General features: G+C 42.1%; 1 protein-coding gene across 1 annotated transcript in view; it reads left to right on the top strand.

Annotated features, from left to right (window-relative positions):
• Positions 1-17,020, top strand: part of adamts10 (ADAM metallopeptidase with thrombospondin type 1 motif, 10) — a 49,715-nt gene that overhangs the window by 17,757 nt on the left and 14,938 nt on the right. Inside the window, exons 7-17 of the mRNA XM_052074325.1 lie at positions 4,448-4,531; positions 7,205-7,350; positions 9,383-9,426; positions 9,595-9,700; positions 10,512-10,658; positions 10,800-10,941; positions 11,630-11,737; positions 11,928-12,073; positions 12,397-12,460; positions 12,539-12,641; positions 15,614-15,747. Coding sequence (XP_051930285.1) covers positions 4,448-4,531; positions 7,205-7,350; positions 9,383-9,426; positions 9,595-9,700; positions 10,512-10,658; positions 10,800-10,941; positions 11,630-11,737; positions 11,928-12,073; positions 12,397-12,460; positions 12,539-12,641; positions 15,614-15,747 — 1,224 coding nt within the window. The remainder of the gene's footprint in view (positions 1-4,447; positions 4,532-7,204; positions 7,351-9,382; positions 9,427-9,594; positions 9,701-10,511; positions 10,659-10,799; positions 10,942-11,629; positions 11,738-11,927; positions 12,074-12,396; positions 12,461-12,538; positions 12,642-15,613; positions 15,748-17,020) is intronic.

Here is a 17,020-nt window from a genome sequence, read left to right as displayed (position 1 = left end):
ACCAGAGACGCTGAGCGTCCGGTGGGCGAGACAAAACCAGCATTTATCCAATGACTTGTCTCATTTCAATGCCTTGGGACAACGGGCTCTGAACTCTCGAGACACCTAGCGTCTGCGCTGTGGACACACAGTTTAAAGCACAGTGAAGCTGCGGGAATGAATGAGAAGAGAGTGACGTCGTAACTAGTAATAAGCTGATTCGGAAAAATGTTTAGCACATTGTAGCGCATATTTAGTCAATGACATGTACACGTAATTGTATGAACACGCATGTATTTGATCACTTTTTTGACATTTTAGGAGAAGGTGAGCCTCCCTTGCAGTCTTAGAGCAATCACCTCTGGAAATAACTGTGGCTAATCACATTTTTTTGGAAAGCTTAGTTCATTTTTACTACCGAGCCTGATTTCTTCCTGAACGGTTCACTTAATGAATTACTAAAATAAAAACTGGCTGACAAAATGGAGCCAACCAAATGCCATGATCCATCAAATTTCAAAACAAAGTCATCAAAACAAAGTCATTGACATGTTTCGGACTGGAAAGCATTACAACACCATGCTTTAGGACTACAGTCAACCACGCCATTCTGCCCAATTGGAGAAAACATAGAAGAGTGGTGAACAGTCGGTCGTCAGAAATGACACCAACAGTGGAATACCGCCTCATCCAGGAGGTTGCAAAAAAGAACCCTGGACCACATCTAAAAAAATGCTGGCCTACTTTGCATTTGAGAGGGTCAGGTGGTCATGACTCAACAATAAAGAAGAGACTGGACAACAATGGACATTCACGGCAGAGTTCCAAGGCAAAAAACACGGCTGACCAGAAAGAACATAAAAGCTCATCTTGATTAAAAAAATAAAAAAGAATTCCCAAGGCCTTTGGGAGAACATTGCATGAACTGACGAGACAAAAGTTGGAACTTTTTGGAAGGTGTGTTCGTGTTTCATTTCATCTGGTATAAATGTAACACAGCATCATACTAACAGTGAAAGATGGTGGTAGTATTTTGATGGTCTGGGGACACGTGCCGTGATTGATAGAACCTTGAATTTTGTTCTTTCCCAAAAATTTCAAAAGAAAAATGTTCAGCCATGTGTGACCTCAAACTGAAGCGCACTTGTGTTGTGCAGCAATTATCTAAAACACACCAGCAAGTAAACTTCTGAGTGATTAAAAAAAAAAAAGGTTTTGGAGTTGCCTGGGAACAGTCTGGACTTGAATTCGATTGAAATACTGTGGCATGCCCTTAAAAAGACTGTTCATGCTTAAAAAACTCTCTAGTGCTGCTGAATTAAAACAATTCTGCAAGGAATATTGGGTCAAAATATAATAACAGAGATGTGGAGGACTCATTGAAATAGATCGCTTGATTTCATTTGTTGCGTGGCCCAACCGGTTATTTTTTCCACACAGGGCCAAATAGTTTTTAAAATTTTTTTCCCTGAATAAATATGATCACCATTTAAAATTTGCATTTTAGTAAAAATGTGCTTGAACATTTAAGTGGTGAAACTGTGCAAGAATGGAAACATTTGAGAAGAAGGCAAATCCATTTCACGGCACTGTACCTAGCAGTAGAGTAGCCAATTGTAGCTCTCACCTTCACCTTAGACAGCTGGCCAAAATAAAACCTTTCCTCTCACATGAACACTTTGAGACAGTAATTCATGCCTTGGTCACATCCCGGCTCGATTACTGCAACGCCCTGTACTTTGGAGTCAGCCAGTCCTCCATCAAGCGCCTTCAGCTGGTACAGAATGCCGCTGCTCGCCTCTTGACTGGTACTCGTAAGAGGGAGCATATAACTCCTACTTTGGCATCCCTTCACTGGCTCCCCATTCATTTTAGAATTATTTTTAAGATCCTCCTCTTTGTTTTCAAATCTCTGAATAATCTCGCGCCACCTTACCTCTCTGAGCTCATACGCCCCTACACCCCTGCCCGGCGCCTCAGGTCTGTGGACCAGTCTTTGCTAGACGTACCAAGAACTAAACTGAGGCTCAGAGGGGATCGAGCCTTTTCTGTTGCTGGTCCATCTCTCTGGAATGACCTCCCACTGAACATTCGGCAAGCCTCCTCGCTGCCCATCTTTAAATCCCTCCTCAAAACTCACTTGTATTCTTTGGCGTTTGACTCAGCATGACTTAGATTTGCTATTGGTTTTACTGCTTGGTGCTTTCTACCGCCTTATTACTTATTACTTATTACTGATTCGTCTTACTGTTTATTGTATATGTTAAATCGCTCCATGTACAGCACTTTGTATGCAGCGATGGCTGTTTGAAAGTGCTCTATAAATACTGTTGACTTGACTTGACTCTCCACTCCATAAATATTTTGGACAATTCCATTCTTCCAACTCAATGAGATCTTTTTGGGGACACTTTACTGTTCCAAGCTTGATTTGGGGTCTGATTGAATGAATTTGGTGTGGAAGCACTCTTGAGCCCTGACCACATCAAACCACGTCAAACGCATTTGAGATAAGCGAGAAAAGATTTTCAGTCTTCATTTTAGGCTTCTGACGTCAAAAATGTCCAACTGGATACATGCACAAAAATACCCACAGACTCACTTCAACGTCTTGGAAAGCTGTTCTTGGCAAAACAACTCCAAATTTAGCAAGTTTCTAGGCACGGCTCATTTTATACACGATCGCAATCAAATGTGTTTTACATAACCAAAAGAACAAAATAAGAAAACATCATAGAATATTTAAAACCACATAACCTGTAATTAAAATGATAAAATAATAAATGCAGAATAAATAATGCAAATAAAATTAATGATTGGGAGGAAGGTGTCCCATTGCTTTTGTCAATACAATATAATTTGACAATAGATAAAATGAAATGTTTGGTTTGAACATTTTAAACGCACGGGTGCCCGAGTTGGTTGAAAACATGGCTCTCCATAAGATGCTATATGAAGAAAGCAAATATAAACTAAAATTAGCCTTGATGGTGGGAGGTCGAATACCATATTTTGTCAGCTGCACCGTTTTGTCCCACTGGGAATCACTCACCACGAACTTCCTCACTTCCACCAATACACACACATTTGGAATGCGCCTAATGAATGGTTATTGTTGAAAAGCAGGTTCGATACAAGCTGTTCTAGGTCTATGGTGCAAAGTATGCCAAATTACAGTTGAAACCTGTAATGACAAGAGTACAACTTGGGTTGCCAGTTTTTTGTTTTTTTTCCGTCATTGTTTGGACTTGTAATACAGGCAGTGGAGTCTTCTTCAGGACTAATTCATTTTTGCCCATTGTACTTTCGGGGTTCCAGTCGATTCTAGTACTGTAGTTTTTATCTACTTTAGAAATCTGAACATTCTTTCTCTTAAACCTATCAAAACTTTTTTTTTGTTCCTCACAAGACTTCATAGTTACAATCCGTCACAAATACCAGTTCCACTTTCATTTTGAACGTGTTCACGTTTCTTTGTAACTGTCGCTGAGACGTGGACATGTCCATCCATCCACTTTCCGTTCCGCTTTATCCTCACAAGGTGAATGCTGGAGCCTATCTCAGCCGTCTTCGGGCAGTAGGCGGGGGATACCCTGAATCGGTTGCCAGCCAATTGCAGGGCACACACAGACGAATTACCCTCCGCGCTCACACTCAGACCTCGGGACAATTTGGAGTGTTCAATCAGCCTGCCATGCATGTTTTTGGAATGTGAGAGGAAACTGGAATACCCAGAGAAAACCCACGGAGGCCCGGGGAGAACATGCAAACTCCACACAGGAAGGCCGCAGCTGGAATTGAATTTGGTACCTCTGTACTCTGAGGTAGACGCGCTAACCACTGGACCACCGGGCCGCCCATGTGGACATGTATTATATATAATTAAGTCAATGCAGTCAAAATGCCACTGATATTCGCCTTAGTGGAACAACTTCAGCCTAGCTGTGCTTTCATTTGCTTGTCGTCATTAAAAGCAGCACATCTCTTTCGTAAAACCTGACTTTTCGCGCACGTCAGCCGAACACGGCATTGTGAACTACATAAGACCTTGATACCGCTGATCCAATAGGAACACATGACAATAAAATTTGTCACTGCTGTTATTATGTATTCACTTAAAAAAAAATATATATATATATATATATACTGTATATATATATTTTTTGATGATATTGTAAAATTTTATATAACACCATGGTCTTTTTCCTATGGCCAATCTCGCCACAATTTCTTAACAATTATTGTATTGCAAGGTTTCTTTCGTGATAATATTGTATTTGTGACGTTTGGATATCATTACATCCCTATTTGCTGCTGAATTGAAATGTGTTTCAAAATACCCCCAAATCCAGTGGGATACATTGTGGCAGTCCATAACCATTCATCTCTAGTTCTTCCCCAAGCTGTTGGAATGGACGACGATGTCAGCTTTTTAAGACTGGTCTTTTCTTGTTTCCCTGGAGGTCAGGTTGCCAAACTGTTCCAGGATTCTAGCCTGGGGAATGCAGTCAACATCGTGGTGACACGACTCATCCTGCTCATGGAGGACCAGGTAACACACTAACCTCTCCGGTCATATCCAACTTGCACCTTACTTGCCCTTTTCCAGTACATGATCAATAAATGTAACAGGTTTCCACTAACGGTGTGTGGTGAGACAGTGCCGCAGGATGCAATCTAATGTTGACCCGCTTGTGGTTTTATGGATGAAGATGTATTAAACTGTCATTACTGTGTGGCTTTGAGGTTTCCTCGTGCTGTCCCAAAAGGGAAAGAGTAATGATTTATACTTTACCTACAGCCTAAAAATTAGCTCCATAACTCACCACTTGGCTTAGGGAAATAAATGTTCAGCTCATTAGTGGCGTTGTCCTTGCTCCAAGGGTTGTTGGCTTGAGGTTGGGAGGGGTATTGAAAGTAGTTTTGGTAAGAAGTTCTATGACTAGTTTCCAAGTCTGAAAAAATTACTCCGCACTTGGAAAGACAAATCAGGAGTGCAGTGTGCCCAGAAAAGAGGAGCTGTGGGATGAGACCATTCCATTTTTATGTCACCACATGCATTCCTAGGTTACAAGTTGTAGCCAGCTGTGGCCAGCAGGATACTCCTTTCCTTCTGCTCAATGTAATTCCATTAAACCAGAACGGACCCTCTCACTTATCATTCATCCATGCGTGTGATTGGATGCAGAGAGTGATTTAAAGCAATAAAATGGAAAGCTGAGGTCTAGCGGCGGCCCTCTGCTCCCTGATGCGATGACACTGGGATGCTTAACTGTAGTACATCTTGGACTGTCTCAACGCAGCTAGTCATGATGTCTGAATTTTCCAGTATAATTCTGAAATCTGTCAAATTGGCAACCGTACCAAGATAGCCAGACATAAAGCATGTGGAGTCAATTGTGCCATTAAGCTAATTCTTACAAGTACTGTAATTAGGGCAAAGAGGGGTCTTACATACTTCTAGGGAGAGATGGGCGAGTACAATATCATTTTTTGGTATCAGTACGATACTGGTATTGGATACTTGTGAGGGCTGCCAACATAAGCCACGATATTAAGGCAAAAAAAAAAAAGAATCTGACACAGAGGAAGTCCTCCTCAGGAGTAGTTGGCGCTATACTTCATATGAGAGAAAGGTCTTTGTGCAAGATTTTTGGTCATTGTGTTGAATGAAAGTACAAGAGTGTAGCAATAGTGTTGTTAGATAGAGTTGTTGCTAGGAGGACAGCTTTGGGTAAGGGAACCGGAAGTGACGTGTGTTCTCCACGATGTTACGAGACTGAGTGACGTACATGTGCATCCAGAGTTATGCCGATTAAAGTCAAGTAAGAAAGAAGCTTTAACCGTCCACTCTGTTTGCTTAGAGAGAACAGAAGAGAGCGAAACAAAGAGGTATCGGTTCTAGGTATCGGTGAGTGCTCAAAAAAATCAACACATGTATTGATATCAGTCAGAAAAAAGTGGTATCAAACATCCCTACTTTTAAGTCTTTTTATCTAAAGCAAACCATGAATCACTCTCACACATTGTCCTGCAAGCAGTAAAGTCTAGTATACTGCGTGTCTTTTTAAATTGCCCCCGCCAAAATTGCAAAGCGTTCCACAATAACTGATCCATAGAGCACCACACCCTTAAAATTAACACCAATTGCATGGATATTGTAACAAAAGTTTGGAGCTGGACAGACTGCAATTTGTTGATTGATCAATCGCACTTCTGTGAAGAAATGTTGACTGTTTCGGCGTAACATTGTAAACACACCGATAAATACACTCTTTGGTCTCTCACTTTAGCTATGACAGGACCTGACAGCTCAATTTCCAGCTTCCTTATAGCAATACTGCACAGTCGCCGGTCTTTTTCTGTACATCCACACCCTCTCAATCTGGCCTCTCTCGCTTTGTCTCCAAACCTTCCGATCTGTGCTCTGACAAGATCATTCCTGATCCCGTCTTTCCTCACGACTCTCAAAGGGAATCTCACCAACTTCAACTCTGCTCGCTCCCGGACTGTCTCCTGTTTTCTGGTCATTGCTACTATCTCCAAACCATACATGGCTTGTCTCATAGACCTCTTATAGTCCTATAGACCTTTCAATTTAGCTGGCACTATTCTGTCATAGATCACCTCAAGAACTTTTCTCCTCCTGCTTCATCTTGCCTGTACTCTCTTCTTCAACTCCCTTGTACGCTGCCCCTCGCTTCGATCCATTGATTACAATGTGTCTCTTCCCAAAAAGGAGAGAATACAAAATGTTGGACCTTCTCAATTGTTGTAATTACTGCGTATGCCATTCCTTTCCTCACTAATTCATTCAGTGCTGGGTTATACTCCGCCGGTATGATGTCACAGCCACACTGTTAGAGGAGGCTGACGCAGCTGCCAGATCCATAAGGTTTAGCTCCGAGAGGAAATGGGGCAAGAGTGCCAGGCAGGCCTGGGCAAGGATAATACATCAAAAGTAATGTTTGAAGCCTGTGTTCAGTCTGTCATCGGGTGAAAAGGAGACATATAATCATGTTTCTGTTATTGTTTCAGTCTGACTTTCATTAAGACTTTCTGTTGTCTGTTTCAGTCGGATGTCTGTCAGACAGGTTATGTGAGCTATAATAAAGTACAGTATAATGTACAGTGTAATTCCATATTGACTGCAATTCATGTTGGATTTCACCCCGAGTTCATATTTCCTCTCTCTCTTTTTTTTTGTCTCTGTCCCCATCATCAGCCCACATTAGAGATTAATCACCACGCAGGCAAGTCTTTAGACAGCTTCTGCAAATGGCAGAAATCTATCCAGCACCGGAGCAGTTATGGAAACGCTATCCCTGACAATGGCATCGCTCACCATGACACCGCGGTACTCATCACCAGGTCAGGGAAGACAATCTTATAAAACATCCTCACATGAAAGAGAATGGCTCTGGATGTTGAAGCAAATGATTCTGTGTGTTCCTAAACAAGTGTTTGAACTTCCCGAGAGAGTCATTCTTGTCCTTTCTCGAGTGACAACAGCTGTGTCCGCTCTGCTTGCCTCAGCATATCTGGCAATAGCTTGCGTATATGCGCATGGAAGGAATAAAAAAAAACAGATGTATTCCTTTCATTTATTGGGCCTGTAAAAAGTTTTTATTTGCTGAAATATAGGCAAGCTGAAACATCACTATGAGAATGAGAAAGAATGAGCATAAAAGTATGCATATATGATAGAGATGTTCAAAGTACCTTGCCATAAGTTTTTTTGTAATTTTAAACGCCTTGATAATCTTCAATCGCAGGATGCCCCTTTTCAAGTTATTTTCGTTGTTGAAGAAATAATTGTCGTTTTGAATGCTGTTCTTGTTCATATTTAAAAATATTAAAATTGTAGTTAAGCTTTGCTCCGATTGGATATGTGTTCATCTTAATTTGAGATGGAAAACAGCTTTCCTCTGATTGTTTAGGTCCCAATGTGTGTGTCTTGTGGCCTCCTCTCTTCATTGTGTTGGCTCTCTTATAAGTCAGCGGGCCAGAATTGTGTGGTTTGGCATGGAGGATGCCTTCGTCAAGTCAGTCTTCTTTCACACACGCTACGAACACATTTCCGTATTTTAAGCCACACAGCCACGTGCAATAGCCTAATCCTCCTTTGGTTATGTGGCTTCCTCATCGAGGAGTAACAGTATTTAAAATTAATGATTAAAAAATGTAACGTGGCGTACAATGAGAAACACTAGGGGAATGGCTTGGTTCACAGCTTTCCATCCCCCTCTGATTGCTTGCTTTGTGGCCACGAGGTTGTTCAGCAATTTTTCCTCCAGGGGGACCACAATCCAGCCGATGGCCCGGTCCCCCTAGACAAATTTTTTTTCCACCTCACAGCCATTCAGCGGGCACTCAGAAGCTCAAGTGAAGATTACATACTATATATGCAGTATATAGTATATACATGGTGATGCAGCATGTCGGCACATCGAGCACTCTGATGCCTTCTTCGACACCTGCACTGTGCGAGCCTGTGCATTGTCACCATTTTTCCAGAGTTGAATGGGCGCAAACCATAGAAGTGGGTATCCCCTTGAATAATGAGTTATGATAGAAAGTCACAACAGCACCAAATTCAAATCCTCAACTTTCTGCATGTTTTCACCTTCCAAAGTCATGCAAACGACAGACCGCACAGATGTCAACTTGAAACCATGTCACAGACCCATTTTGACAAATTTTATATGGAAAACAGTGGAAAATTTGGATTGAATCTGAGTAAATGCTTGTTCAATGTTATTTGGAACCACCCTAAGCTGTTGCTCAGGTTGTGCCATTGATGCTGCTTTGTGTAAGAGCAAAGCAGGCCCCTCTGTATTTTGCTCTTATTTGAGATCATTTTAACCTATAGGAAAATACGGTATTTACAAACAGACCGGAAAGAAGGGAAAGGGAAAAAAGAGCAAAATTGTTCTGATGTGTGTGTTGTTTATTTTTTTCACGTTTTTTAGGTCAGTGTTACTAAAACGGAGGAGGCAATGGCATGTTAAACTAATAAAAACCTTATGCTGTTTGTGCCTCTGGAATGCGCTGCACAAAACAACACAACCACTGCTCACACAAATATTTTCTCATCCTTTTGAATAGAATGCATGACATCTCGTGTTGCAGGATATTACAAGTTAAAATGGGTTTCTGCAATGTCATGTTATTCATCCAGCTGAGGCTCAATGTTACATGTTGGTGTTCTGGAAGTCTTGCTCTTGTTTTTATTTTATTTTTTTTAAACAATCGCAATCTATCAGCCTAGCATTGTTGTTTCTGTCATGTCAATAAGGTGATACAGTTAGTAATGTACCATTGTGTACTTTTGTGAATACACTATATTGTATGTACTGTATGGCACAATTAACAGCTGGTTTTCTGTCTTCACTGTGCACAGGTATGACATTTGCATCCAAAAAAACAAGCCCTGTGAAACTTTAGGTAACACCAAGATATGTTTTAAAACGTGGACTATTGTGATATTTCTGCCTTAAATTGAAACATACTTTCTCCGTTGCATAACAGTTGCTGGACTGACTTGTTGTTTTGTTACTTATCACAAAGACTCTCCAAGGAGTGTGTATTTCAATGCGTGTCTGTGTTGGCCAGGTCTTGCTCCCGTTGGAGGAATGTGTGAGCCGGAGAGGAGCTGCAGCATCAATGAGGACATTGGCCTCGGAACAGCTTTCACTATTGCCCATGAAATTGGACATACGTGAGTAAAACGCACACGTGCGTTCTGACATAAAAAGAGAAAAACATAACATGGAAATGAATTACAAATACTGCTCATTTTGGATTGATATTTTAAAAGGGGTTTTCATTTAATAATGTATTTATGATGTCTGGGGTGGACTGGCGACCAGTTCTGGGTGTACCTTTCCTATTGCCTGCAGTTAGCTGGGATAAGCTTCAGTGACCCGAGCGTTTTTATATGGATGAATATGAACAAAGGACATTTGTATTGTTGTGTCATACAACAGTGCACCCAGCCTGCATCTGCTTAAGATGCACCAAACAATCAAAATGACAAAACAAAAACATGTCATGTCAATAACTTGTCTTCCTTTCCAAGCTTGGCACAGATTGAATTTGTTATTACAAAAACATCAAAAGATTTTCCTCATCTGGACAATAAAAGGTATATCAGGTTTATGCTCTTTAATATCATTAAACAAACTTTCTGTTCAATCATCAAAAAGTGTACAGTAATTTTATTAAGTATTTGTTGAGGTAGATTTAAAAAAAAGCCTGTAAGGTTGCGTGCGCACACACACACACACAGGAAGCAACTTGAGGATCTTACAGCAGTAGACGCAACATTAAAACACACTGTCCTCAATTTTGAACCGCAGATCTTCCTCACTCACTTTATTCAGGCTTCGGTTGATCGCTCATTCGCAATTACTTTGCAAACCTCAAATATAATTGTCAAAAGTGGTTTATTTATAAAAGCAACTGATGCACATATAAAATAGGGAAGCATCATTGTCTATCATTGCTTTCTTATTTGAAAAAAACTCAAGGTTTGGGATGAACCATGACGGTATTGGTAATACGTGTGGGCCCCGAAACCAGGAGACGGCCAAGCTGATGGCCGACCACATCACCATGAAGACGAACCCGTTCATCTGGTCGGCCTGCAGCAGGGATTACATCACCAGCTTTCTGGAGTGAGTCAGCCGCTTCAATATCAGCAACACCACAAAAATGTTGATAAAATTACTCGACATCTGCCAAGCATTTTATGGTCAGAAAACTGCGCGCATGTTGAAAAAAAACTCACATATTTGTGTGTTTTCGGCCTCTTGCAGCTCAGGTATGGGATCGTGTCTGAACAATATGCCCCCAAAGCAGGAGTTTGTGTACCCCACAACTGCCCCGGGCCAGGCCTACGATGCAGACGAACAGTGCCGCTTCCAATATGGAGTCAGATCCCGACAATGTAAATATGCAGTGAGTATTCTTGTCAGCACTTTTTTTTTTGCTTCTGTTGCAGCCTCCCATTTCACTGATATCAGTCAAGTGGTTGGTTAATGCAAAATTTCTAGTACTTGTAAATGAGCGGCACGGTGATTCATTGGTAAGCACATCTGCCAGACATTGCAGAGGTGCGGGGCTCGATTCCAGCTCTGGCCTTCCTGTCTGGAGTTCGCATGATCTCCCCGTGCCTGCGTGGGTTTTCTCCGGGTATTCTGGTTTCCTCCCATATTCCCAAAACATGCATGGCAGGTTGATTGGGCACTCCTAATTGACCCAAGGCGTGACTGTGAGCGCAAATGGTAGTTTATGTACAATATGTGTACCCTGCGATTGGCTGGCAACCAGTTCAGGGTGTCCCATGCCTATTGCCATAGACATCTGGGATAGGCTCAAACACGCTCCGCGACCCTTGTGAGGATAAGCGGATCAGAAAATGGATGGATGGATGGATGGATAGATAGGACTTGTAAATCTGCTCTGGACTTTGGATTTTGATTGTAATTAGAACCTTGAGAAACTTCAGATCTGATTTAAGAAGACCCTATAACAGTGGAAATGTTGCTGTCTAATAAAGTTTCAGTTCTTTGACCACGCTCTGATTGACTTTGTATCTTTTCTTGCTCACACGCGCGCACACACACACACACACACACGCTTACAGGAGGTCTGCAGTGAGCTATGGTGCATGAGCAAGAGCAACCGATGCATCACCAGTAGCATTCCTGCTGCAGAGGGAACCATCTGTCAGACCAACACCATTGAGAAAGGGGTAAAGAATATTTAATCATCAAGGGTTAGATATTATTTATTGTAGGAAAGAATAACCACAATGTCACCATGTAGTCGGTTGGCTCCCGTTAACACTCCTTGATATGAAGTTTTTCAACCCATTTTATCATTCTGTTGCTCTGCCTGCAAATATGAGCCTTTTGCACAATCTGCATGTTGCGTCTTCCCAGTGGTGCTACAAGAGGATCTGTGTGGCGTATGGGACACGTCCAGAGGGTGTGGATGGAGGTTGGGGCCAATGGTCGCCTTGGGAGGAGTGCAGCAGGACCTGTGGAGGTGGTGTCTCCTCCTCTATGCGATACTGCGACAGCCCGAGGTACACATCAGCGTTGTCATTCTCTAGCAATTGACTCCTATGCTATAGCCATATAATTTATAAAAATTACGACATCCGACTACTTGTATTTTCCCCGTCTTACAGTTGTATGATTATCACAGCTTGAAATTGGGTGTAATTCAGTCAGATAATGGTCCGCGGCCAGAGATGTGGCCAAATGGTCTTTGATGATTGTGAGTTTGAAAATACTCTTATGAAAACAAGCAGCAGAGAGATGTGAAGCCACCACTGTGTTGAAGGTGAAAATGATAAATTGCACTCAGATGTGTCTCACCGGCCAGCTTTTCTGTTCTTGATTGAAGGCCAACCATTGGTGGAAAGTACTGTTTGGGCGAGAGAAAGCGCTACAGGTCCTGTAATATTGATGTGAGTCCCACTGCCGGCGTCATTCGTTTGGCCAACATGTAGCATCCAGAACTTGAACTTTGTTGATGTGTCTTACAGGACTGCCCCGTAGGCTCACGGGACTTTCGAGAGATGCAGTGTGCTAACTTTGACAGTGTTCCTTTCAGGGGGAAATTCTATACATGGAAACCATACAGAGGAGGTGAGCGAGTGTGTTATATTTAGTCAAATGTATGACAAAACTAAATATGTGAAGTGCTTCTATCAATTCTATTTACAATCGTGCGACCTGAGTGTGCAGAATTGGTATAGAAAATGGAATGGGAAAAAAAGGATCGTACAATATTCCGCATGACAGGTGTCACTCCCAAGCTGCAGTCACGTCTGCACCGTTTTTCTTTCCTCTCGGCGGTTCAGTTCGATTTTGGGATGGCCAAAGAGCTACACGTCAAGATGAAACATCTTTTTTTAATGACTCATTTGGCACGTTTGGTGTCATTGTGTCCTTTATTTGACATGATAACATATTTTCAAAAGTAATTAACGCCTCCTAAGCGGCGTACATCTTGTGCATATGCATTTGGGGGTGTAGGCAATTTCAAAGCCAAATAGGAGAGTACCTGCAGATGCTGCAGCATACGGAGACCCCTGTAACCCAAAATGCCTTGCTTTTCTGCACTGGATGTGACAGTTAAATCGTTTCAACTACAAAACTGACTTTAATCTTGGCCTCCACTAGCATAATGACTCACAGGGATAAGTTGCAAGCCAATTGCAACTTCAGACAGCTGATCCGACAATGCAAATCTGTTGCAGCTGTTCAAATAGGATCAGTGTGTGTTCAGGTCAGATCGCACTGCACTGTCATTGTCAGGCCCGGCTCACTCCTCAGGATCACACTTCTCTCACTCGTTTGCTTCCTTGCTCCTCTTGCTGAACCACTCTCTTTGTCGTACCGCGCTTGGTTGACGATTATGCAATCACCAGCTCGTGGCACAGAAACAGCCGTCACCTCTCAGCCCAGACAGCCAAGGACAGCTCATTAAATAAGGCCGGCGCAGAGAAAGCTCTACTTAAGAACAATTATCCTTCACACTTAACCCCCTTACACCATGGGACAGCCTGCAAGTTGTAATGCACACACAGCTGCAAGCAGCGATTGCCCTGCCAAAGGCGAGGCACTATGGGAATTGCAGTTTTCCGCAGTCTGACCACTTTACCATTTTCGAAACCCGCCAATACATACTGTGCCTCCTTCAACACTGCCAGCACAAACAAACCAAGCGTAGACGCATGTCAACGGCCCCACGGAGGAACTGCCGCTGAGCAGCGTCAGTGAAAAAATGCACAACACAATTCAGCTGGAAAGCGCTTTATGAAATGTTGTGTGCAAAGTTCTTTGAGTCATTGCATCAAAATACTGTAAAACGAAGTTGAGAAGGTGACGAGTGAGGTAACTAACACAAATGGGATTTTTCTTAATACATACTACCGGCATGCATTGTCCCCGCCGTTTATACTCGCTTGTGCAGATACTGAACGCAAAAGGGATTTGAGTCATCTGATGTCCGATAATTTTAATTATGCCTGTGTTGTTGCGATTTGGAGACGAGAGAATTAAACTTCTAAAGTCGAATGCTGCTTAAGTTGTACAATTCTAAGATCAATAAAACTTTCACTAAAAATATCCTGAAGGTTGAGGTGCTGTCATTAAATCCACGTTTTATTCATTTTAGGCAACTGGATAAGCAACTGGTTAAGCCTTCTCCTTTCTCAGCATTTTTTTGAAACAGTAACTCATGCCTTTTGTCACATCTCGGCTGGATTACTGTAATGCCCTTTAATTTGGAATCAGCCAAATCTCCATCGAGCGTCTTCAGTTGGTGAAAAAGGCCGCTGCTCGCCTCTTTACTGGTACTCGCAAGAGGGAGCACATAACCCGTATTCTAGGATCCCTTCACTGGCTGTCCATTTTAGAGTGCAGTTTAAGATCATCCTATTTGTTTTCAAATATTTAAATGGCCTCGTCCCACCTTACCTCTCGACGGTCCTCTGTCCCAACATACCTGTCTGTTGACTCGAGTCTGCGGCCCATACACTATTAGAGGTACCGAGGATTACGTGTAGGCTCAGAGGGGAATGAGCCTTTTCCGTTGCCGGGCCGCCCCCTCTCTTTGGAATAACCTCCCGCTACATGGAAGGCAAGCCCCCCTCGCTTCTCATCTTTGAAACTCATCTTAAAGCTCATTTTTATTCTTTGGCTTTTGATTCAGCATGAGACTTGGACTTTTTTGGACTGTTTTGGGGCTTTTTACTGTCTTCCTTATTCATTTATCATTTTCACCATCTTTGTTGTTATACGCCCTATTTTGGCTCCATCGACAGAAACTGTTGTTTTGAAAGTCTCTATAAATACATTCAAGTTGACTGGAGTTGAGAACATTTTGCAATTCAGCTCGTTATTTTTTTGTGATGCCACGTGAAAAAAATCATGTCTTATTATGGTCTTAGTACAGGAAATGTAACCCCGTAGAACAAAAGAACATGATTCTGTTTTGGGACTATCCGTCCCACCCATTTTCTATAACGATTGTTCTGGTTAGGGCTGTGGGTGATGGGATGGAATGTGGGGACTTTGGGCGAGAAGCAGTTGTTAGTCAACCGCAGGACACATAAACACCCATTTACATTCACATTCACACTTGCAATATGGAGATTTTAGACTATAAATTGTCCAAAGGTGCTGAAAATGTTAGAGACTCCAAACCACCTAACTTGCATGGTTTTGGGTTGTGGGAGGAAGTCTTGGTACCCAGAGAAACCTACACGAGCACAGGAAGAAAATGGCAACACCCCCACAGAGAGGCGGCATAGGCAGAACTGTGACATATCGGTAACGAGAATTTGAGCGGTCGTTTTACTTTGCTGTCGCTCGCAGATAGCTTTGAATAAATCACAAATGTTTCGATCTCTAGCTGTCAAAGTATTTGTGAATGAACAAATCAACCCTTTCATGCACCCTATAACCCTGTAACATGATAAGCTGTCCACTCTACTAACCGCTATCCCTGAAAGGGTTAATCATAGAAAATGAATGAATGACACTTATGCATAATTTGTGTGCGTGTGTGTGTGTGTGTGTCTGTGTGTGTGTGTGTGTGTGTGTGTGTGTAGGTGGGGTGAAAACATGCTCTCTGAATTGCCTGGCGGAAGGATACAACTTCTACACCGAACGTGCCCCAGCAGTGGTAGACGGGACACCATGCAGAGATGACTCTCTGGATGTGTGTGTCAATGGCGAGTGTAAGGTGAGCTACAGTTGACACTTGACAGCTGATATGAGCGAACAGAGGGCTTTTCGAGGGGGTCACTCTTACGGTCTTGCATGTTGGAAAGCTGCCACAGCTGATGAACTGACTCAACAGCTGCTCCATTTAAAAATATAACCTTGGCAGGAAACTCGGCTTTCCTCTATGAATGGCCTACTGTTTTTTGGCTAAATTAATAATGAAATTAAAGCTAAATATTTTGCTCATGTTTATTCAAGTGAGGACCAGACGGCTGGTGACTGTATGTCTCCTTTTAGCGCTGTTGTTATTCTCTTTTGGATGTACAGTACCGTGGCTTACTCTGTGCTAAACTGACCTGACCAGCAGTCAATTTGATGACCTAATAAAAGAGTAAATAGTAAACAAGATAAAGGCATTAGTGATGAAATTCCATTTCAAGAATTGCAAGTTAAGCGAGTCGGATCATTTCTACTGCTATTGCGCATCGCTTATCGAAATTGTTGTTTTGAGGCAATTGCATTTTTTGTGACTGGTGCCATACACAGGTTCTATTACAGTAACATGACATACCGTTTACTCCAAACACTGCATCGTGATTATTCTAAACACGAGGCTGGGGGAAAAACAAATAGCGGTTACCTAGCAGTTTTGTGTAGAACTGCTTTTCTTCTCCTTTTATTTAAGGTATACAGGGATCCTTAGTTCACAACTGCCGACACAGTGTTTCAAGGTTATGAACCGCATGCTTTGAATGAGTTAGCGCAGCAGCATAAGCCGCAGGCAGACACAAGGAGTTGCACTCAGTTACCACCTTAATTCCCATTGAGGGATTTTTGCATACCGTATTTTCCGGACTATAAGTAGCTCCTGAGTAAGTCACACCAGACATAAAATGCACAATAAAGAACAAAAAAACATACATACAGGAAGTCGCACTGCAGTGTAAGTCGCATTTTTGGGGGGAATTTATGTGATCAAATCCAACCCCAAGAACAGACATGTCATCTTGAAAGGCAATTAAAAAAAAAAAAAATAGAAAACAACATGCTGAATAAGTGTACAATATGCTCACGTTACATAACGCATAAACGACGAACTGAGAACGTGCCTGGTATGTTCAAGTAACATATTAAGAGTTACTGTATTCAGATAACTATAGATTAAAGAACATGCTAACAAGTTCACCAAACCATCAATGTCACTCCAAATCACTAAATCCAATGGAATCTTCATCCTCTGTGTCACTTTAAAGCAACTACACAAACTCCGGAGGTAGAAGATGCAGCGCTTC

Source organism: Hippocampus zosterae, chromosome 8 (genome assembly GCF_025434085.1).
Source record: "Hippocampus zosterae strain Florida chromosome 8, ASM2543408v3, whole genome shotgun sequence".
NCBI classification, from domain to species: Eukaryota; Metazoa; Chordata; class Actinopteri; order Syngnathiformes; family Syngnathidae; genus Hippocampus; species Hippocampus zosterae.
Note: the sequence above shows the minus strand (reverse complement) of the source record. Positions and strands in the feature narration are given on the sequence as shown.